General features: G+C 49.7%; 1 protein-coding gene across 9 annotated transcripts in view; it reads left to right on the forward strand.

The window, feature by feature from the left end:
• Trrap (transformation/transcription domain associated protein) overlaps nt 1-23345 on the forward strand; it is a 93691-nt gene that overhangs the window by 60611 nt on the left and 9735 nt on the right. For 4 of the 9 annotated variants that reach the window (XM_029477034.1, XM_021163533.2, XM_021163536.2 and 1 more), the window contains 17 exons: nt 36-249; nt 2024-2203; nt 4514-4660; nt 6116-6235; nt 6587-6874; nt 6978-7115; nt 7832-7944; nt 9665-9800; nt 10777-10968; nt 13089-13284; nt 14039-14304; nt 14668-14768; nt 16224-16425; nt 16875-17039; nt 17873-17963; nt 19080-19279; nt 19985-20246. In XM_029477034.1, coding sequence (XP_029332894.1) covers nt 36-249; nt 2024-2203; nt 4514-4660; nt 6116-6235; nt 6587-6874; nt 6978-7115; nt 7832-7944; nt 9665-9800; nt 10777-10968; nt 13089-13284; nt 14039-14304; nt 14668-14768; nt 16224-16425; nt 16875-17039; nt 17873-17963; nt 19080-19279; nt 19985-20246 — 3011 coding nt within the window. Of the gene's footprint in view, nt 1-35; nt 250-2023; nt 2204-4513; nt 4661-6115; nt 6236-6586; nt 6875-6977; nt 7116-7831; nt 7945-9664; nt 9801-10776; nt 10969-13088; nt 13318-14038; nt 14305-14667; nt 14769-16223; nt 16426-16874; nt 17040-17869; nt 17964-19079; nt 19280-19984; nt 20247-23345 lie in introns of all 9 variants that reach the window. The other 5 variants (XM_029477030.1, XM_029477033.1, XM_029477032.1 and 2 more) reach the window with 3 other exon arrangements.

Here is a 23345-nt window from a genome sequence, read left to right on the forward strand (position 1 = left end):
CTGGCTCTTCTCCTGCCTTTTCTTTCTCATTACAGGGATGAGGCACTTTCGGGCAGTGAGCTGACGGCAAAGCTTGAGCCTGCCTTTCTCTCTGGACTGCGTTGTGCCCAACCATTGATCAGGGCCAAGTTTTTTGAGGTTTTTGACAACTCTATGAAACGGCGCGTCTATGAACGCCTGCTGTATGTCACCTGTTCCCAGAATTGGGAAGCTATGGGGAGCCATTTCTGGATCAAGCAGTGCATTGAGGTAGGGCAGGTGAACTCGACCTCTGTGTCTGGGAGAGCCTGGGGCTTTCTAAGGGGGCACAGAAGGCAGCAGATAATCTGTGAATTGATCACCTTTCTATTATGATAAAACCATGACCATGGCAACTTATGAAAGAAAGCATTTGATTGGGTTTATGGTTTCAGAGGGTTTCAGTACAGAATGGTGCAGCTAAGGCATGGCAGTAGGAACAGCTGAGAGCTCACATATCTCAAACCACAAGGCTTAGAGCACACTGGGAATGGCAAAAGCCTTTGGAAACCTGAAAGCCCATTCCCAGTGACATGCCTCCTCCAGCAAGTCCACACCTTTATTTATTTATTTATTTATTTATTTATTTATTTATTTATTTGTATATAAATACAGTGTTGCTGTCTTCAGACACCAGAAGAGGGCATCAGATACTATTGCAGGTGATGTGAGCCACCATGTGGTTGCTGGGAATTGAACTCAGGACCTCTGAAAGAGCAGTCAGTGCTCTTAACCACTGAGCCATCTCTCCAGCCCCAAGGCCACACCTTTTAATCCTTCCCAGACAATTCCACTGACGGAATGGACACAGCATTCTTACATGTGAGTGAGCCGATGGGGGCCGCTCTCAGCAATCCACTTCCCACTCTCCCACTCGAGGAGGTGTAGAAGGACCCATGATGTACCTGTTCCTATTCTGTTACAGGGGAACAAGCAATTCCCTCCCTTGCTAATTAGAGCCCTTTTCAGAAAGCTGCAAGGAAGCATCTTTAAATTCCATCTACCTAGAAAACTGAGTGGACACCGACTGTCATCTCCTTGGTTGTGGAAGAGCTGGGCCTGTAGCTTGCCGCACTGTCGCTTTGGGTTCCTTAGTGTGAGGATTTGGGTGCTGGGGTGGGTAGCAGGCAGGTGATGTTGTCTGTCCAGTCCAGCCTGCAGAGGCCTTGGTGTTTCCTTGAGAGGACTGTAGAGGAGGGATGAGGGTGGGGATGATGGGTCAGACAACTCATGGGCCAGTGTTACTTGTGGGCTTCAGACAGTGGGCATTGCTGCTTTGTCAGGGTTCTAGTGCTTAGGAGATTCCTACCTGCTTACCTAGAATGAGGGAAACTAGGTTTCACCTTGGCCACAACTGTGGCGGCATGCTCTCTGATGCGAGGAAGGGACTGTGTCCCGGACTTAGTGACACTGAGCTTGTCCTGGCTCTCATGGGAAGGACTGTTTTGTTTTGTGTTTCCCTCAGTGTGTGGGGGCACCATGAGCAAGGGGCCCTGTAGTGTCTGGAGTGCTGAGAACACCAGGGGATTTCATAGGCAGTCGGGGGCTGGTGTCACATCAAAGATTTTTTTTTTGTCCTCTCACCCTAACCATGTAGACTGTTTCTCTGAGACTTTGAGAAGTCTTTGAGGGGTTCAGGGAGTGAGGGGAGTCATGGGGTTAGCTGTGTAGAAAAAGATGTTTTGAAAGAGTGGGTCTAAAGATGGTCCAGGAGGCTCCTGGGCTGGGTCTCGGGCTGTGCTGCAGGTTGTGAGAGGAAAGGAGAGTAGAGGAGGTGAAGCATAAGGTCTCTGGGGCAGAGAGAAGGCTGCTGATGCTAAACCAGAGGAAGTTGGGCTATTGGGGGGCAAGTTCAGGCCTGCAGCTAACCTGCACTGGGTGGGGGGCACTGTGACCCGAGATGTGGACCTGGGTTGTCTGTGTGAGCTGCTGCTCTGATGTTCGGGTGCCCCTCCCAGTACCAGGTGTTGGTGTTAAACTGGTCTTTCCCCATGATCCTCTCCAGCTCCTCCTGGCCGTGTGTGAGAAGAGCACTGCCATTGGTACCAGCTGCCAGGGAGCCATGCTCCCGTCCATTACCAACGTCATCAACCTGGCCGACAGCCATGACCGAGCTGCCTTTGCCATGGTCACGCACGTCAAGCAGGAACCTCGGGAACGAGAGAACAGTGAGTCTAAAGAAGAGGTAAGACTATGGCTGCCTGGAGACAGTTGCCATTGGTTTTCAGTTGGACTTGTTTCCACCCCAAACCTAAGAGTGGCCCCTTCGTCTTGACTTTCTTGCCACTAAAATCGAAAAGCATCTCATTTGGCATGCCCAGCCAACTCTGGTTAAAACAGAGGAATTTATTTTGAGGTTTTCCCTGCTGTGATGCTGTACTTGGACTGGAAGTGGTAAGCATCACCCAGGACCCCGGGCTGAGCCCTCCCAGCCTCCCGGGAGCCTCGTGTATGGCCACATGCCTGGGTGGGCCATGTGGAGCCAAAAGTGCATCTGGGAAGAAGCCACTGCCCCCCTTAGCCCTCATAGCTCTCCTCTCTCCATTCTTCTCGTGGGAGCGCGCATGCTGGCACTCCTTAGGCCACTGGTGTGGGTATGGGTTTTAGAAAGAAGTCACTTAGCAACAGTGGGGGTTAGGGCTATGGCTTGGTTGGTAGAGCACTTGCCTAGCACATGTGAAGACGCTGGACTTGATCCCAGCACAATTCAGTTAAGAAGGCGGTGTTATTCAGGTCATCTGTTAGGTCTTTCTGTGCTATTGTGAGTGACATCGGTAGCCATCCTTGGTGACTACTCCTTCAGGGCAGCGTAGGAGGTAGTAAGGTGACCTGAGGCCTTTCAGGAATTGTTGGCTTTCAGAGGTAGTTTCCTAATGTCCGTGTTGACTGTGACTTTCTAGAAACTTGAGAGTAGGAAACGCTAACCCAGACATGTCCTATACAGTGACACAGCAGCACTGATGTGACGGAGCAAGGCTGCTCCTGAAGTTTATTTCGCTTCCTACAATTCAAACACAGGAGCAAATGGTCATCCTCCACAGTTGTGTGAGAGCGATGCAGGGGTGCAGCGATGCAGGGGTGCAGCGATGCAGGGGTGCAGGGGGGTAACGAGGCACATGTGAGCCAGAGTACCATGCTGTCCCGACAGGAAGCCAAGGTCAAGCACATTTCCCTATGCTGGCTCAGCTCTGTAAAAAGTAATGTTTGCTTGCCTGAAGTCGTTGTTTGCTCGCCGTGGCTGGTCCTGGGAGCTTCTGCGCTCCTTACAATCAGATCTAGGCCTCGAGTGTTTTCAGCCTCTGAGACTTACTGCTGAATAAGCTCACTATCTTGTTCTTTCTGAGCTCTGGCTGGCTGGTCAACTCAGTTGTTCTGGCTCAAACTCCTCTCCAAGCCGACTGATTCAATCTGGCTTGTCAGCTTCTCCTGGGTTGCTGTGCTTGGCCTCATACTAATTCTGTCAATTGCTCTAATCTTCTGGCTCCTTCTCATTCTCTGGCTCATTCTGTCTTCACCCGTGTCTGGCTTGTTCTCTCTGCAACCTCTCTCTCTATAACTGCCTCGGTAAAGCAGCTTCCTCTTTCTCCCACTCTGCACCTTCTGCCTAAAGTGGCTTCCATCTCCTCTGGTCTTGTGAGAGTCGGGCACATCCTATTCTGTCAGATCTTTCTGATTTGTCACTTTGCCATTCAAGTAGATAACACTTTCAAACATGGGGCTTCCTGCTATAGACCAACTCTACCTTCATCGTTGGGGATTACAGCCTCCACTGAGGGCGTGTCTATTCCAGCCAGGGGCATTAAAGTATGCGCTAATAAGGCTGAGCCACACCACAACTAGAAGCAGGGTTTTCCAGTAGATAACCCAGTATTGAGGGTCACAGTGTAATTGGATACCCTGCAACAGTTCTGGATGGAGTGCGCTGGCTCTTGTCTATGGATTTTAATTGAAGAGTATTTAAATAAAGCAATATTCTTCATATATTCATTCTTCTGAAATGCTTAGAAATACATATCGTGCACATTTTGGGTGTTTTTGGATTTTGAAAATTCAGTTTGGTTTTTGTTTTACTTTGCTCTGTTTTGTTTTGAATCTGAGACCCCAAATTTTAGTCTGAATGCTCTAATAGAACCACCAAGTTTGAGCTTCCTGTGGGCACTTTAGAAGTCATTTGAAGCTTTTGCATGGTTAGGTGGGGGTGATCGCGCATGCTCTGGGAAAAGCCTCTAGAAAATGAGGAGAGCAGCTTGGGCACTTGTCAGAAGTGGGGAGGTGGAGACATGGTCCTCACAGAGGACCCTCCATGTGCAGGCCCAGGAGTCGGTCTGGGATCAGCAGCAGTGGGTGGCTCCCAGCCTCTCGGGTGCCCGTTCCCCACAGATACTCACATGGACACATAATTAAAATCTCTTTAGAGGAGGCAGTGGGCCGTAGGAGCTGTGTGTGTTGGGTTCATGAACTCCGTGACCTCCTGCATCCTCTGTGCTTTGCTCAGGACGTAGAGATTGACATTGAGCTGGCTCCTGGCGATCAGACCAGCACACCCAAGACCAAAGAGCTTTCTGAGAAGGACATTGGGAACCAGCTGCACATGCTCACCAACAGACACGACAAGTTCCTCGACACGCTCCGGGAGGTGAAGGTCTGTGCGCAATTGGGAAGTGAACATCTTCTGCCCACAGCAGTTTTCTTTATTATTTCACATTTCAAAACAGGGTTTTCCACACCAGTATTAGTTTTCTCGCCAGTTTTCCTTCCTATCCCAGTTGAAACCATACAGTGTCTGGCTGTGGTTCTGGGGGAGTCTGGAGCCACATTTAATATAACCAAGAAAGCAGGGACAGAGCTCCAAAGGGAAACTAGAGAAGTTGTCGTCTCCAGTACCTAATGTCCTGTGGAAATGGTAAAAAACACTTTGGGTTTTTTTGTTTTTGTTTTTTTAAGATTTATTTATTTTATTTATGTGAGTACACTTTTGCTATCTTCAGACACACCAGAAGAGGGCATTGGATCCCATTACAGATGGTTGAGAGCCACCATGTGGTTGCTGGGAATTGAACTCAGGACCTCTGGAAGAGCAGCCAATGCTCTTAACTGGAGAGCCGTCTCTCCAGCCCTAAAAAAACATTTAGTAATGCAGTGATGAACAGTAACCCTAGGTTATTGATCAAGGCCCTCAAATCAGGAGGCGTAGTAAAGTGTGAAGGCAGGCTGGCTCTGTCGGGAGAGCCTCCCCTCATGCCTGCTGTTGGCAGTCTCCTCAATTTTCTCAGATAGGAGCTGTGGCTCCCATAGACACTGGTAACCATGGGTAGTGGCATTATTGAATTTTGACACTCTGATCAGTTAAGGCTTTGTGCACTGTCAGTTTGGGATTTATTGCTGTGAAGAGACACCATGACCAAGGCAACTCTTAAAAGGTAAACATTTAATTGAGGCTGTCTTAGAGTTTCAGAAGTTTAGTCCACTGTCACCATAGCAGGAAGCATGGCAGCATGCAGGCAGGCATGGTGCTGGAGAAGGCACTGAGAGCTGAGGATCTGAAAGCAGTCAGGAGGGGACTGTTTTTCACATTGAACAGAGATAGAGCTCAGTGAAACCTCAAGGCCTGCCTCCACAGTTAAACACTTCCTCCAACAAGGCCACACCCACTCCAGCAAGGCCACACGTGAATGGGCCTGTGGAGGCCAAACCTATTCAAGCCACCGCATGCACCCAGCCACTTTTGAGGAGTGTCACACAGTGCTGTTTATGTCAGGGTCTAGAAGGAAGAAAAATCAGTCACTTGTCAGTAATTTCTGTATTACACTTTCTTGGGAACCAAGCTGGAGTTCTGTGTTAAGTAGTCAGTCTCTGAACTTACATGTGAGTGGCTGGTGCTGTCCTGGGTGAGTGGCGTGCTGAGGGAGCTGACTCAGCATCCTCATGTACCTCCTTGCACGCTGCCATTGCTGCTCAACAGGAGGGCTGTGGCTCTGTTCCCAAACTCAAAGGCCTTCTGTAGGTGGGGCTGCCTCAGCTGTGGCCTTGGTGTCCTTAGGAGTGGGGATGCAGGCGGCATATCCTGCTATTTGAACTCACCCTCTTTTGCCCGCAGACTGGGGCACTGCTCAGCGCCTTCGTTCAGCTCTGCCACATTTCCACAACATTGGCCGAGAAGACCTGGGTCCAGCTTTTCCCGAGGCTGTGGAAAATCCTCTCTGACAGACAGCAGCATGTGAGTCAAATCTTAAAAGCCTGTTTTAGGAGAATGCAGTTTTAGCTTTTGATGATCCAGAATAAATATAGTTCTAAGTTGCAGAGCATGATAAAACTGCCCATTCTCACCCAAGGACCAATTATCCTGGTGCTACCAAATGACGAGGGAGAGGGGGGCCAGTCTTCTTATTTGTGTTTGAGACAGGGTCTCGGTATATACCCCAGATTAGCCACAAGCTCATCTCCTAGCTCAGGCTGGCTTTAAACTTGCCATCCTCCTGCCTGGACTTCCGAAGTGCTGAGTAGAATTGCAGGTGTGAAGTAGCACTCCTGGGTTCAGGCTTTGAAACAGCTCAGTCTTTGGTTCTAGGCTCTGGCGGGGGAGATCAGCCCTTTCCTGTGCAGCGGCAGTCATCAGGTTCAGCGAGACTGTCAGCCCAGCGCATTGAACTGCTTTGTGGAAGCCATGTCCCAGTGCGTCCCACCCATCCCCATGCGACCCTGTGTGCTGAAGTACCTGGGAAAGACTCATAACCTCTGGTTCCGTTCCACGTTGATGCTGGAGCACCAGGCCTTTGAGAAGGGGCTGAGTCTGCCCATCAAACCAAAGCAGACAACCGAGTTTTATGAGCAGGAGAGCATAACACCGCCTCAGCAGGTGACCATCCTCACTAACTTTGAATAATCTTCTCAGAGCGTTAAATCACAACTCCATAGGCAGGCGACTCACCCGAGCGCTCAGAAACCGTGATTTCTTTCAGGAGATCCTGGATTCCCTCGCTGAACTTTACTCTCTGTTACAAGAAGAGGACATGTGGGCCGGCCTGTGGCAGAAGCGATGCAAATTCTCGGAGACTGCCACCGCCATTGCTTATGAGCAGCACGGTTTCTTTGAGCAGGTGATGGCCGGCAGCAATGCCTCCGGGTGATGGCTGGTAGCTCTCACTTGTGGGTGATGTGCATGATGGGATGTCCCATGCTTACGTTACAGTGAGTGGTGTCATTTGGTAAAGTCCTTGAAATGAAACCCAGGACTTGAGTAGGCTCAGTAAGCGTCCTGTACCCCAGCCACGCTGTGGTGTGTGCTTATGAAGACCCTTGGAAGCCTTGTCTTACACGGTTTAAACTCTTAAGCCCCATGTGTAGGAGTGTGTTCATGTATGAACACGTGTGACGCGCATTTCCTTCCGCCTTTACCTGGGCTTAGGGCTCAGACTCAGGCTCTGAAGCCTTTCCCTGCAGACATCTTTACCTCAGTCTTGTACCATCAGAAACTGGCATGGACGCTCTTACCTGCCAACCCTGGCTCTTTTGGAAATAGTGTGTAGATACATTCAGTGCTTGGCTGTCAGTCCTCAGCCCCCTGCTTCCTGTGGGGCACAGGTTCTGCTTACAGGATAAATCTGGGCCCAGAGCTGGACATATTTGCACGGCCTGTGGCCTTCTCACTCTTGTGAGGGATATATTCTCCTCTGTTCTCTAAAAGATGAGCTGTAGGTGTCAGGTAGCCTTGGATGAGAAGGAAATATTCCTGTCTAGCTTGCTCCAGACAGATGAGAGAATACAAGGCAAACGCTGTTTCTCAGTAGTCTGATGCCATCGTTAACCTTTTCAGGCCCAAGAATCCTACGAAAAGGCAATGGACAAGGCGAAGAAAGAGCATGAGCGCAGTAATGCCTCGCCTGCCATTTTCCCTGAGTACCAGCTCTGGGAGGACCACTGGATTAGGTGAGCCAAGTCCCACCAGAGCTTGCTGGGACTTTTTAATACATTTTTTAAAATATCCAAATAACATCCGGGCAGTGGTGGTGCATGTCTTTAATCCCAGCACTTGGGAGGCAGAGGCAGGCAATTTCTGAGTTCGAGGCCAGCCTGGTCAACAAAGTGAGTTCCAGGACAGCCAGGGCTATACAGAGAAATTCTATCTCGAAAAAAACATACATACATACATACATACATACATACATACATACATACATACATAATTCAAATAACATGTATTTGTTTGCATGTGTCTCAGGCTTAGTGGCAAGCATCTTTACCATATAGACATCTTACCAGCAGTTTGATGGGTTTGTTTGGTTTTTGTTTGTTTGGCTTGGGTTTTTTGTTTGTTTGTTTGTTTAAGATTTATTCATTTATGTATGTGAGTACACTGTAACTGTACAGATGGTTGTGAGCCTTCATGTGGTTGTTGGGAATTGAAATTTTTAGGACCTCTGCTTGTTCTAGTTGACCCCACTTGCTCCAGTCGGCCCTGCTCTGGCCCAAAGATTTACTTATTATTATACATAAGTACACTGTACCTGACTTCAGACACACCAAAAGAGAGTATCAGATCTCATTAAGGGTGGTTGTGAGCCACCATGTGGTTCCGAACACAGGACCTTCAGAAGAGCAGTCAGTACTCTTACCCGCTGAGCCATCTCGCCAGCCCTTGGTTTGGTTTTTCAAGACAGGATTTCTTTGTGTAGCCTTGGCTATCCTAGAAATGGCTCTGTAGACCAGGTTGGCCTCGAACTCACAGAGGTCCGTTTGCCTCTGTGTGCCAACATTATCTGGCCAAAATACCAGTTCTTAAAAGGAAGCATTCTAACACAACACAGTTCAGAGAGATACACTGGTTTGATATGAATGTGCTGAGGAATAATAGCAAGAGAACACTAAGGTCTTTGTTTTTCATTATTAGGCTATTTTCTCTTAGTCAGAAAACTGTATGTGCAATAAAGCACTGCAGTCACCGCACAGTCGTCTGTCTGGACTCTGAACTGAGGTGTCTCTGGCAACATCCACGGGCAGCTCATGGCATAGGGGCATAAGGATCCTGATAGTGGGCACGAGGCTAGTGTAAACTATGTAATTGGGCATGGCAAGTGCTGGCAGAAGCATGTGTGCTTGCTGTGTATCTAGAACCTTTTAGTTGCTGGCCACCATCAGATTCAGTTGTGTGACTCATAGCCACTGGTGTAGAAGTCCATGGAAGTGTTGGGCGTGGTGGCACTTGCCTTTAATCCCAGCACGCTAGACACAGAGGCAGGCAGATCTTGAGTTTGAGACCGGTGTGGTCTGTATAGTGAGACCCAGTCAGGGTTAATTTATTATGAATGAATTAAAGAACCAATAGAACATGTCTGTGGATTTCTCCTGAGTATTTTTCAAAGGGTTGGTTGCTACAAAATCTGAGAAAACATTAAATGTCTCATGTAATTAAATATGCTGTCGATGAAATGAATCACTCCTGCCTCCCCTCAGGACCTAGAGCTCTGCTGAGCTGTGGTCCCAGGGCAGGCAGGCAGGCAGGCTTCCTGGAGGAGGTACTGTTGTCCCACAGCAGTCAGTCCTCCAGCACCCTCTTTCTGTAGTGACGCTGTCTTAGAACCCTTCTTTGCCTCTCTCAGTCTGTCAGTGTTGTCCTGATTGAGCTTTGCTCCTAACCCTGGCCTCCTAGGTGCTCCAAGGAGCTGAACCAGTGGGAAGCCCTGACTGAGTTTGGCCAGTCTAAGGGACACATAAACCCTTACCTTGTCCTGGAGTGTGCGTGGAGGGTGTCCAACTGGACCGCCATGAAGGAGGCGCTGGTGCAGGTGAGACCCCTACCGTGTTGTCACTGGGATCGAAGATCTTTCCTGTGTGTGAGTAAGTTTGGTAGTAGATGAGCATTCAGTGTGTGTGTGTGTGTGTGTGTGTGTGTGTGTGTGTGTGTGTGTGTGTGTCTGTTATGTATAAGTAGTATAGTACCTGCAGAAGCCAGAAGAGGGCATTAGATCCCCTAGAGCTGTCTGTTGTAGATGTTAAAACTTGGGTTCTCTGCAAGAGCAACGAGTGTCCCTGACCCGCTAAGCCAATGGTTCTCACTTATGGGTTGAGACCCTCTTGGGGGTCAGACAACCCTTTCACCAAAGGATCACTTAAGACCACTGGGCAGTACAGATACTTGCATTATGAGTCCTAACAGTAGCGAAATGACAGGTATGAAGTGGCAAGGGGAACAGTTTTATGGTTGGGGTGAGCACACATGAGGAGCTGCATGAAAGGGTCTCAGCGTCAGGAAGACGGAGAAGCACTGCCCTAAGCCATCTCTGTCCTCTGTCACTCCGCTTTGCTTGGAAATGAGCACTAGGGAAAGAGACCTTAGCTCTGACCACAAAGGACATCCATGAAGAGATTTGGGAGAATTAAATTGATGTCATTGGCCAATTTTGTTGGAAGAATCATCAGGACTAAGACTGAAGAATGGACCCAGAGCAGTCCGGGCCGCCGTGTTTGCTGTTGTCTGGAAAGCCACTGGTGGGGCAGGCTCCCGGTGCGTGTGCTAGGCATGAGTGAGATGTTCCGTGTGAGTGAGTTGTTTAACATGACGTGATCCTACTTGATCCTGAGGAGTCTGTGTGTATGGTGCCATGACAGGGCTCCAGTCTCTCTTCTCTCTGAGAGCAGTGTAAACTCCTGGCTGCTCTACTGAAAGTCCGCTCTTCTATCCGGGCTGGATCTCTGTGTACTTGTGATTGGCCACAGTGGGGAGTGAGCCTTCAGCACCCTGCCTGGCGTCTCTCACTGCAGGTGGAGGTCAGCTGCCCCAAGGAGATGGCTTGGAAGGTTAACATGTACCGAGGGTACCTGGCCATTTGCCACCCCGAGGAACAGCAGCTCAGCTTCATTGAGCGCCTGGTGGAGATGGCCAGCAGCCTGGCTATCCGTGAGTGGCGGCGGCTGCCCCACGTGGTGTCCCATGTGCATACACCTCTTCTGCAGGTAGGTACTGCCCCTTCCCTCCCAGAGCTCAGCCTGGAGTCCTTAGAGCTGCAGAGCAGCTGAGGTCCATGGATGAGCTAGCTGGTAAGGGAGACTCTCTACCCTGGTCGCATCCTTTTCTCTGGCAATTTATTCTCAGAAAGTAGACAGTGTTCTTAAGTCAGAACATTCAGAGAAAAACTGGGTGACTTTGCATTTTGTATTTTGGGGTCTGAAACATTATCACAAGTGATTTTGATTTTACCATACCAGTGTGAGATGGGTCCTATCCAGCCTTGAAAGACTCAAGTGCCTTGTGTCCTGATGTCCACCTTTGGGCATCAGTAGCAGGGTTTCTGGCATTTGAATGAGTCCTGTTGACACTGAACCAGTATGTTGGGTTTGCCGTGGTGCGTATAAAATCTGTTTTATACAGCACAATGTGGGCTACAGTGTGAGCTAGCTGCAGTAGTTCATTTGGGCTCCCTTTCTGCAGGTATAAAGGGCAGATGACAGCATCAGTGACAGGCTTCTTGACTGGAAGACTTGTGTGGGACATGGGACAGAATGTGTGTTGAGGGGGTCCTTTTTGTTTTTTACAGAGCTACTAGTATTTAATCTGGGTTCTCCCTGCTGCTGATGCAGTCCTGAGTATCTCTTAAAATCCTGCAGTTGCTTTAAGGTCACTAAAATCCCAGTGAGTCCTGGGAGCAGGGGTTCGGGGCACAGCAGCACAGCTTCTTAGAAATGTGGACTTGGGAAGCCGCGCCTCTGCCCACCAGTATCTTGTTGGCATTTTGGTGCTTTTCTGTGTGCCTCTTACCTCTAGTTTTTTTTAAAGTATCCTAAAATGACCTGTATGTGTCGTTTTACACACATGTAAGTGTCTGAATTTAGGTGACTGAAACAGTCTCAATTTTTTAGTTACGGGCAGACTTTGCAGTGCAGGAGAGGGTCGCTGCTGCTGTGGCTGATGGGTTTTCTCACGTCTTTTGATTCCGTACATGTAGGACAGACAGACAGACAGGCAGGCAGACACACACACAGTTGAGACCAGGGCCTTCATAGCAGCTCCCCCTTGTGATCACTGAGAAGCTGTCTTTGCCTGGAAACAGTTAATGGTTGATAAAGTGCCAGCCATGAGTGACAGTTAACTGTGAAGACAGGAATTATTGTGCAGTTGTACATTCAAACCATGTAGTGTATAATGCAGCGTGTCACTGTATCCTGACGTCTGAGTGTCTGGGAATGTGAGTGGAAAGCGAGCAGTCTCACTACTGTGAGATAACTCTGTGTTGGTATCTGGGTATGGACGGGCCTTACCGCATTTAAAGAGATGATTACTAGGGCTGGAGAGATGGCTCAGCGGTCAAGAGCACTGACTGCACCTCCAGAGGTCCCAAGTTCAGTTCCCAGCACACACAGGATGGCTCGCAACCAGCTGTCATGGCAGTTGTAGGGGACCCACACAGCTAAGAAATCTTTCTGTTGTTGATTTTTGTTTTTTTATTTTGTTTGTTTTTTCAAGACAGATTTTCTGTGCATAGCCTGACTATCCTGGAAGTCACTCTGTAGCCAGGCAGGCTTTCCTCAAACTCAGGGATCTAAGTGCTGGGATAAAAAGCGTGTGCCCCAGGCAGGGATGCTTTGTTTTCTGAGACAGGGTCTCACTATGGGACCTTGGCTGGCATAGAACTCAGCTTGGCCTTCGACTCATACATCTTCCTTGCAACTGCTCAAAGATGTGCACTGCCACACCCAGTGTCTTTAGCTTTACATGTATGTGACAGTCAGAGGGCATCTTCTTTACCGCATCTCAAAGGTCAGGTCAAGCCCTCAGTCCTGGAGTCAGCTCCTTTACACAGATCCATCTTGCCAGCTCCCAACTAAAAAATCGTAGTGAAAACCCAGGCAACACCCATAAGAAGACTTTCTGGAAGCCTTTCATTGCTGTGGACTGTTTTGTATTTTTGTATGCACCTTGGCCCAGAGTCTTGAGGTCAGACGACAACTTTGCAGAATCAGTTTTCTCCTTCCACCTTTTGGGTTCTGGGGCTCAGACTCAAACCTGGGTTCTTAGGCGTGGTGGCAAGTTCTCAGCCCAGCCCCCAGCTGTGGAATCTTCCCTGGTCTGTCCGTAGGCTGCCCAGCAGATCATCGAGCTTCAGGAGGCCGCACAGATCAATGCAGGCCTGCAGCCGACCAACCTGGGCCGGAACAACAGCCTCCACGACATGAAGACCGTGGTGAAGACCTGGAGGAACCGGCTGCCCATCGTGTCTGACGACTTGTCCCACTGGAGCAGCGTCTTCATGTGGCGGCAGCACCATTACCAGGGTAAACCGACCTGGTCCGGCATGCACTCATCATGTAATTTTCCAGACACCCTGCTCTGCTGGTCTCATGTCGTTTTGTTTTTTGTTTTTTGTTTTTCCCCAGATTTTAAGGTAACGGTGGTAATGACGAGGGCAGAGTTGAACCTGGGAAGGTTTTGTACTCTGTGTCCCACCCACCTGGTACATTTTCTAGTTAGCCAGGAATTCCTGCTCGACCTTGGGTGCAGGCCAGCGCCACTGAGTGATAGCGCTCTGTCTCAAAGCCACCCCCGTTGCCGGTGGCTTTGTATCTGTTCCTGGTTTTCCTGCCCTATCCACCAAGCATCCTTTGAGGAACACCTTTGTGATTCAGTGACGACACATTTACTCCACGTGGCCCTTCTTTCCTTTTTTTTTTTTTCGTTTTTGGAGACAGGATCTCATATATCCCAAGCTGGCCTCGTTCACTCTGAGTGAGGGCTGAGGATAGCCCTGAACTTCTGAGCCTTCCTCCTCAGTCTCCTGAATACTGGGGCTGGAGGCATGCTTTGCCATGCCTCATCTTTATTTTGTAGGGAACAAACTAGGGTTTTGTGAATGTTAGAGTAAGCCACATTCCTGGCTCTAGTCTGAGGTGCGGGATCCAGGGAGAGCAGAAGGGTAACCTGTTCTCATGAGCCATGTTACGTGTGGTCTTCATTCTTTCTTTAAGCCTGATTGTGGAGCCCTTGGGAAAGCTTGTGACGTGCCTGACAGCTAATTCCTTTGCTCTTTAGCTATTGTGACTGCATATGAAAATAGCTCTCACCATGACCCAAGCTCCAATAACGCCATGCTTGGAGTTCATGCCTCAGCCTCTGCCATCATCCAGTATGGGAAAATTGCCCGGAAACAAGGTCTAGTTAATGTGGCGCTGGACATACTGAGCCGAATCCACACCATCCCCACCGTTCCCATCGTGGATTGCTTCCAGAAGATTCGACAGCAAGTGAAATGCTACCTCCAACTGGCAGGAGTGATGGGCAAGAACGAGTGCATGCAGGTAGGGTCCTGGAGGGGCGTTCACATCGGGGCTCCTGGGCCAGGCAGAGAGGAAGGAAGATGAGAATGTTGCAAACACAGCCTTGACAGTGGACGACTGTCTGTCCCACAGAAGAAGGGAAAGGAAACTGTTCAGTATTAGAGCTGCATCTGTGGTCACATTGCGGAGCTAACTTAAGGATAAAGAAACCATTATAAAAGAGGAGGTAAGGTCGGTCCTGGCATGTCTGTGCTCAGAGGACTGACCGTGTGAAGAGGCAGAGAATCTGGCTGGATATGGTGCTTCAGAGAAGGGCTTTGTAAAAAGAAATGAGTTGTGTATAAATTTTAAGAGCCTTTGTCCTCTCTCACCATTTCTGAACAGGGCCTTGAAGTTATTGAGTCTACAAACCTAAAATACTTCACGAAGGAGATGACAGCTGAGTTTTACGCCCTGAAGGGAATGTTCCTGGCTCAGATCAACAAGTATGTATACTGTGGTGAACGGCACAGGTGCTGCAGCTTTTCCTTAAGGCTTTTAAGCCAGAAACCACGTGGTTTCATGGTGAGGCATTCGGTATGGTGTCCTCTGCAGAGAGGAGCTAGCAGCAGTGCCATATGTAGCCCTGCACAGCTTCTTAGGGAGAGCGAGCAGCATGACCACAGACCTGTCCCTCAGCCTCTGTCTGAGGAGTCCAGTAGTTTCTTTTGTGTGTTCTGTTGTTCTAGTTGGCCTTGTTGCGTTACACAGTCAAGGCTGAAGCTCCTTGCCTCAGTCATCCTATTGGGCCCCTAGACAGATAGACGTACCACACCCCTGCCTGACTTAGGAGAGTCACAGCCTGTCATCCCCAACTGTGTGTGGGCCAAATCCATCCAGGATCCAGTTTCAAACATGTTGAGCCCCGCCCACGTCTTGCTAGTTGTTCACGGCTTCCCTGTGCTTCTGGAATTGGCTGCTAGTTTTGTTTGGGGGTGGAGGCTTTATATTCATAAAGGACATAGGCCTAGGCTTTCTTGATTCTTCTTACACATCAGTGGTGTGGTAGGAAAACGGTATCTGGTATCACCGTCATGGAACAGTTTGACCAAGTGGCAGTTGCACAGAAAACATTAGGGCTGAGTTGTTCTTGGTCCCAGAGATTTGTTTGCTCCTTGGTCTAAATCAGGTTCTCAACCTCTGGGTCTCCACCCCTTGGTGGTGGTGGTGGTGGTGGTGGTGGTGTCAGACAACCCCTCCACAGGGCTTGCATATCAGATATTTATATTATAGTTCATAACAGAAGCAAAATTACAGTTATAAAGTAGGGTTCTCCTACTTTTTTTTTTAACAGTTTTATTATTGGGGGTTATCAAAGCCTGAGGAACTGAATTAAAGGTTATAGCATTAGGAAGGTTGAGAACCTCTGGTCTGAAAAGACCTAAGCAAACAGGTACTGTTCCAGAGTGTGTGTAGCAGCACTAGGCAGAGTGTGGTGGAAATGGCATCAGTATTACGTGAACAACCCTCTGCACATACAGTGGAGCCATAGAGCTGCAGAACACATGCTGCAGTGTGGAGACCTCGGAAATGCTGTACTCGGTGCAGTCTGATGGGGAAGATACATCAGTCCCCACAGATGGAAGGCAGATTGGTGGCCAGGGGCGTGGCATTTCCAGGAATCAGAGTGACTGCATAGGAAAAGCCACACAGCAGTTCCATGAGTGAGTTAACTATGACTCAGATGTTCAGTTTGTTTAGTTGGCTGGTTATAAGTTTTGAAATAGGCCCTGACAATGTGGCTCAGGCTGACCTGTGGCTTGCTGTGTGTTCTAGGCTAGCTTTGACCTTGAAGTTTTCCAAACTGCCTCAGCCTCCCTAGTCCAAGTTTGTGCCGCCAATAGTTAAATCCTCTGTGAGGCAGAGTGGTGGCATATGCTATGTGTTTTGGTTCCACACAGATCTGAGGAGGCCAACAAAGCGTTCTCGGCTGCCGTGCAGATGCACGATGTGCTGGTGAAGGCCTGGGCCATGTGGGGGGACTACCTGGAGAGCATCTTCGTGAAGGAGCGGCAGCTGCACCTGGGCGTGTCTGCCATCACCTGCTACCTGCATGCCTGCCGGCATCAGAACGAGAGCAAGTCAAGGAAGTACTTGGCCAAGGTGAGCTGGGGGCGAGTCCATCCTCTGACTGGGCTCAGCTCCAGCTCCAGCTCCAGCTCCACTTTCTTGCCTTTGCTCACTTCCCACCCTACAGAGGCCTGAACATCCTGGGCTCTCACACACCCTGGGGAAAGGCTAGAGGGAACTGAAATCCAACCAGCTTCCATGCTTTCCGTGCAGAGGCACAGCACAGCCGGAGTCAGTGTTTGCAGCAGACATGAATAAACTCTGCTAGGGGGCCTTTGAAATCCCCATGAACATGAGCTTGGGAGTGTACATCAGCATACATGGTCATTAAGTCAGTGCCAACCCTACCTGCGGTGGCACTTTAAGCTCTTTAAGCTTTGTTCTGATTCTCCCTCATGGTCGATAGCACTACTTCATCTAAGGTTGGGGCCTCCTTTGAGGCTCTCAGAATTTCACATAACTAAACTCATCCTCTGCTTTAGGTGCTGTGGCTTCTGAGTTTCGATGATGACAAGAACACGCTGGCGGATGCTGTAGACAAGTACTGCATCGGTGTACCTCCCATCCAGTGGCTGGCGTGGATCCCGCAGCTGCTCACCTGCCTGGTGGGCTCTGAGGGCAAGCTGCTGCTGAACCTCATCAGCCAGGTGGGGGCAGTGTCAGGGATGCGGGCTCCTAAGGAGTGCTAGTGGTGTAGGTTAGACGGGGTTAGCGCGTCACAGCTCCTCCTGAGTGGTGCCCAGCACACCAGGCAGTACCGCTCCAGTCGGTTCTGTCCTCATGGGATTGTCCTGTGATTCCTAGAGAAGACTTGGTTTTTCTTGAGATCACATAAGCGATACTCGAGACCCAAGTTTGACCTAGAGCTTAGCTGCCTGGTTACTGTCTCAGTGTCTCCTCTATTGTCGCCCATGCAGTGGCTGCACACAGAAGCAGGTGTTCTGTGGCACGTCTGAAAGGTCTGAGTGATAGGGTGTCCTCTTGGTCACAAGCTAGTATGGTAGAGCTGGCACCTGCCACCTTGCCTCCGTGTTTGTTTTACTCGTGCAGTTGCATGGACCAGAGCGGCCTTTAGTGGGTTTGCCCTTTAGTTGGGAGTCACTTATAACCTGAAATGGCTTGTGCACAATCCCATGACTAATGGATACACAGGGAGTCTCACTGGTTAAATCCGGAGCCAGTGTTTCTTGCTTTCCTCAGATTGGCTGAAGGAAATGAGTATGGTATCTGCCAGGAGTGGTCGGTTGCCAGGTAGAACTTATGAGACGCATTTGTGATCTGTTGGGATTTTAAACAAGCTATTCCATCTGTTGGTCAGCAACTTTATATATTACATCAATTGCTTGGTGTTGGCCTCTTTGACCCAAGTGCACAACAAAAACCCATTCACTGCTTGCATACAGTTGCTCCCTACAAACTGTCCACCGCCCAGAACTCTCCCGTGGAACAGTGCAGTTGACTCCTTGCTGTCTCCCAGCAGGTTGGACGGGTGTATCCCCAGGCCGTCTACTTTCCCATCCGGACTCTGTACCTGACCCTGAAGATTGAGCAGAGGGAGCGCTACAAGAGTGGTATGTTGTGGCTGGGGTGGCTGGCAGGGGGCTCAGAGGGCTCATGGGGAGTACCCCAGATGATCACCGTAACAGGTGGGCTACCCAGATCACCACTGTGACAGGCACACCCCTGCCCACAGCTCCCCTCCCGCATGTAGTCAGGCTTCTTTTTGGTCAGGGCCAGAGGACCAAGCCTAATTGCTGAACAGTGTGTGGCTGGAGGGTAGGTGTTCATGGGATGACTTATTGGAGATAGAGTGAAGCCGGTGAGGTCCCCACTGTGGGAAAGCCTCAACAACCAAGATGTCAGTGTGTAAATGTGCTGTGGACCTGCTGAGGGCGGTCTGAGCGGTCAGCAGGCTAGTCTCTAGCTGATCCTAAGAACAAAGAGCAGGACTTTGACTCTGCCCTGTGCAGCCTTAATGAGCAAAGACCTGACTTTATGGTGTGGGTGCTTGGTAAGCATGATGCCTCATAGCCAGTCAGCTTCCACACATGGCACCAGAGCCTCTGCCTGGGAGAAGGATCAAGTCGGGGGTGGGGGTGGGGGGAGCACAGTGACGTCAGCTTGGTCATCAGAAAATTAAGGTTACTAAGTTCCTGGCTAAATATAGTGGTCTTAAACCAGAAAGCTGGCCATGCAGTGCTCTGTTCTATAGTGTATTTCTCAGAGGGTGACTATTTTTCAAAAATGTCATTTTGCAAGTGGGGGGTTGGCCTTCCTGGATGAAGTATTTAGATCAGTTTTTTAGATTCTTTAGAACTTTTGTAGCAAGGAATATGTTGGGAGATGATTTTCCAAGTATTTTATATCAGACAGCAGATGACACAGGGGCTCAGAGAGCCATGAGCCTTACCTGCTTGGACTCTCGGGTGGCAAGCAGTCTGTGGGCACACACGCTAGCTTTTCCCTGGGCCACCTGTATTCAGGGCAGAACTAACTCTGCTCTCCACTCCTCGGTCAAGCGGGACAGTTGTTCTTAGAACCAGGCCATCTTCACCCTGTCCCTGGGAGGAAAGGTCTTGTCCCACCATGGCAGGAACGGGCCTTCTGTGGCCAGTGGGTCCTGTAATGCGCTGAGGTGGCATCCGTGGGTCTTGCGCTGACATTGGCGTTGTGTGTGTTGCTCTCAGATTCTGGACAACAGCAGCCCAGTTCAGTGGGTAACCAGTCCCATTCTGCATCAGATCCAGGGCCCATAAGAGCGACAGCGCCCATGTGGCGCTGCAGCCGAATCATGCACATGCAGAGGGAGCTCCACCCCACCCTCCTGTCTTCCCTGGAAGGCATCGTCGACCAGATGGTCTGGTTCAGAGAGAACTGGCATGAAGAGGTAGGTGCCCTGGGTCTGCAGCCGCTGCGTCCTGTACAGGGAGTGGATGGTACCAGACGTGTCTGCAGACATGGCTGTGCTCAGACTGGGGTGTCTGATCAGCACAGCTCTTTACAGTTGATGTCACCGTGGATTAGGTAAATAGTTCTCCAGACAGCAGTGTAGCTTCAAGTCATTGAAATATGACGGCCGAGGTTGTTGTAGCTTAGTAGGTAGAGTGCTTGCCAGGAGTACACAGAGCCCTGGGTTTCATCCCAGCACCCCATTAGCAAGCCATAGTGGTCCATTCCTGCAGTCCTGGCACTCAGGAGTCCCAGGCCAGCCTGTGTCCCTGTGACAAGGAAATGGAGTTAAGGCTCTTTGCTACCTTACACACCTTCATGGCCTCAGTTCCTTTCTAACTGGCTGCTGGTGGCTCCTGTGTGAGGGACAGGCTGTGGCTGTGGCTGTGTGTGGGTTTCAGCCTCGTCTCCACTCTGCTATCTCCTTAAGGGCGGTCACTTGAGCTGGGGACAGACTATCACTCACTTTCCTGCCCAGCAGTGTGTCCTGCCGGGCTCTGGCCAGTTCCATGTGGCCGTGAGAGTTTGTAGGTAATGTGGTGCCCACCGAGTGTCAGTAAAGGTGTGTATGGGCTTGACATGGCACGGGCTGCACTGGCTGCCACGCTGCCCTCTGACTCATGACCTTTGTCTCTTCTGCTAGGTGCTCAGGCAGCTCCAGCAGGGCCTGGCAAAATGTTACTCTGTTGCCTTTGAAAAGAGCGGTGCTGTGTCAGACGCCAAGATCACCCCTCACACTCTTAACTTTGTCAAGAAGCTGGTGAGCACTTTCGGGGTCGGCCTGGAGAATGTGTCCAACGTCTCAACCATGTTCTCCAGTGCAGCCTCCGAGTCTCTGGCCCGCCGGGCACAAGCCACAGCCCAGGACCCTGTCTTCCAGAAGCTGAAGGGCCAGTTCACCACAGGTGAGGCTTGCACTGGGCACATGCTTGTTAGACTTTCTTTTTTCTTTTATTTTTTGTTTGTTTGTTTGTTTGTTTGTTTGTTTGTTTTCTGAGACAGGGTTTCTCTGTATAGCCCTGGCTGTCCTGGAACTCACTTTGTAGACCAGGCTGGCCTCGAAATCAGAAATCTGCCTGCCTCTACCCCCCCACCCCCACCCCAGTGCTGGGATCAAAGGTGTGCGCCGCCACGCCCGGCTCTTTTTTTTTTTTTTGAAAGGTTTATTTATTATGTACAGTGTTCTGCCTGCATGCCAGAAGAGGGTGTCAAGATTACATTATACAGTCAATGCCTTCAACCCCTCTGAGCCATCTCTCCAGCCCATAAATCATTTTTTTAAAATATTTTTTTAAGATTTGTTTATGTTATGTATGTGAGTACATTGTCATTTTCTTCAGACACACCAGAAGAGGGCATTGGATCCCATTACAGATGTTTGTGAGTCACCATGTGGATGCTGGGAATTGAACTCGGGACCTTTAGAAGAACAGCCAGTGCTCTTAACCGCTGAGCCATCTCTCCAGCTAGACTTTCTTAAAACATAACCTCAGGCCAGGTGTTGTGGTGTGCATTTTGTTTAGATCCCAGCACTCATGAGGCAGAGGCAGGCAGATCTCTGTAAGCTCCAAGACAGCCTGGTCTACATATCAAGTTATAGTGAGACCCTGTCTCAGTACTCACACATAAGGAACCCATGACTGTCAACAGTCTGACTCCGTGTCTTATTTTTCACTGAAGGGCTAGAATTTGACCCTCAGAGGAAAGGGAAGGTTTTCAGCCCAAACCCTTGCCTTCCTTCACTTGGTTTTGGGGGAAAGCTTTAAGTTGACGTGGAGAATTTTAAAGGTTAAAGTGCAGGCCTCAAGGCAACAAGTAGGGTACAAACTTGCAGGAGGCAGGATGATTGGGGACCAGGTGAAGGCATTTTCTTTCCTAGAAGTCCTCCCCAGGCCTCTCTTGCCTCATCTGAGGGAGCCTCACCACTCCCTAACTCGCATGTGTGTTTGCGTGACACAGTGCCTCCTATACACAGCTTACCCCAGACAGATCTCTCTAACTCTCTGATTGACCTGTAGGTATAGGAACACGATTTGCCTCAGTTTCTCAAAATCAAATGAAACATTTTGCTTCGTTTTTTTTTGTAATTCTCTGAAGACGTGCTTTATTCACGGATATATACTGAAACCATGGGGGCATGGGGCTGCTCTCTCTTCTGTCTCTCTCAAGCTGGCTAAGTACTCAACCAGGGAGCCACACACCCCAGACCCTAAAACTGCAGTCATTTTTAAAGCCTTCCTATTTTTAAAGGATGCAATTAAAACTCTGTATTATGTTTGTCTGTCCCTACAGTAGATACCTGTTCATTATGCAAGTGGCTTTACTTGCATAATTGTTCAGCCCACTGTGATTCCACCTGGCATGCAGGTGTGACCTGTCACCTCACCAGGTGGTCTCCTGTGTGTGAACTGTAAGGTGCTTGAGGGTAACACAGCCTGCCTCAGCTGTCAGGTAGCATCCAAGGACGTGCACATGAGCCTGTAACCATGCTCTCAGTGCGGTCTATTCACACACAGAGACATCACACAGCTACAGATAGAAATAATAAGAAAAGAAAAGGAAGTAGGGTTCTACTACTTAGCTGTTAGCTAAGAAGTCTGCAGTGCCATCACCCAGTTGAAGAGGGAAGCTTGTGAGATGAGCAGCGGTAAAAAAACCATCACAGTGTCCTTAGACACTGTCTGTTCTTACCTGCAGCCTCAGTGCCTTTATCCAGAATGTCAGATCCTTCCATCACATGTAGTCTGCAAGAGATTCAGACATAGACTGAAGCAGTTGTGTGGGTCTGTGTTCTGCCTTGTGGCTGGGGTGTGTGGACACCGCTCAGGCAGACAGAATACAAGGGCACTAGGCTACTTCCCATTCTCGCTACCATTGGGTTGCCGGGCTTGTGGAATGCCAACATCCACTCAGGAGATGGAAGGCGGCCCCCCAGCCCGGGTGAGGAAAAAGTGCAGGCAGGGGCCGAGGCTGTGGTTCCCAAACTACCAGGCACTCAGATGGGAATGGGCCCCGAGGATTGGCAATGAGCCTAGGGCTGGGGGAATCTAGCTTAGTGAAAGGGTGAGTGTCTGGAGCTAGGAGAGGCCTTTTGTAGGAGACTTCGCTGGTGTGGCTTGGTAACAAGGTTTCCCCCACGGAGGTTTTGATGAGAGACAGTCCTGCTTGTCCAAACTGTTTAGTGAAAGATGGATGTCCACAACTTACTCAGGGTGGGCCAGAGGTTAAATGCCTTTTGTAAAGGGGAATGTTGGGAAAGGGAGGCTTAGTTGGCTAAATCCTCTGGGCAGCCCATCTAGATACCTCATCAGCATGGAGAACTCTGGGCTCCGTGCTATGTGACCAGATGCCATGGTCTTCTTAGTGGAATGTGGTAGACACTTGCTCCAGGACAGGAACCCTTCTCAATTACGAGATTTGCCATGGTTCCTCAATGTGCTCGACCTTACCAGTTTTCTGTTTGGTGACATGGTTCCACTTGACCCACACTAGATCTCAAAAGCCAAAAGAAGTTAAAATCACAGTGTTTCTTTAGCTCACAGCCAGAGTTGAATGACTATAGCGTGAGCTGTTCCCACAGGGATGCTTCTCAGGAACCCTGTGCATATGTGATGCGCTTATCTCCACTGGCAGGCCTAAAGAGAAGGGAGAGCGCTGAGGGCTTCCATGCAGCAAGGTGTGCGTGAATACTCATTGCTAATCCACAAACCAGACAGCAAACAGGTTCTCTCGGGAGGCACAGCATGGCAGAGTAGAGTGTCATTCATCCCGATTGGACACTTTAAGGGAGTTCCTAGTGCACACTTCATCTGGGATGAGCCTCAGAGAGCACATGTTGTGGTGCTGTGGAATGGACCCAGGACTTGTGTGAGCTAGGCAGACACTCTACCACTGAGCTACACCTCCTGCCCCATGTGTGGAATTCAGTGGAACTCAGTGACAGGGCATGAAGCACAGTTCACTGATAGAGTGTTCTTATCTCAGTCATCATGTAGAAAGTCTAA

Source organism: Mus caroli, chromosome 5 (genome assembly GCF_900094665.2).
Source record: "Mus caroli chromosome 5, CAROLI_EIJ_v1.1, whole genome shotgun sequence".
NCBI lineage: Eukaryota > Metazoa > Chordata > Mammalia > Rodentia > Muridae > Mus > Mus caroli.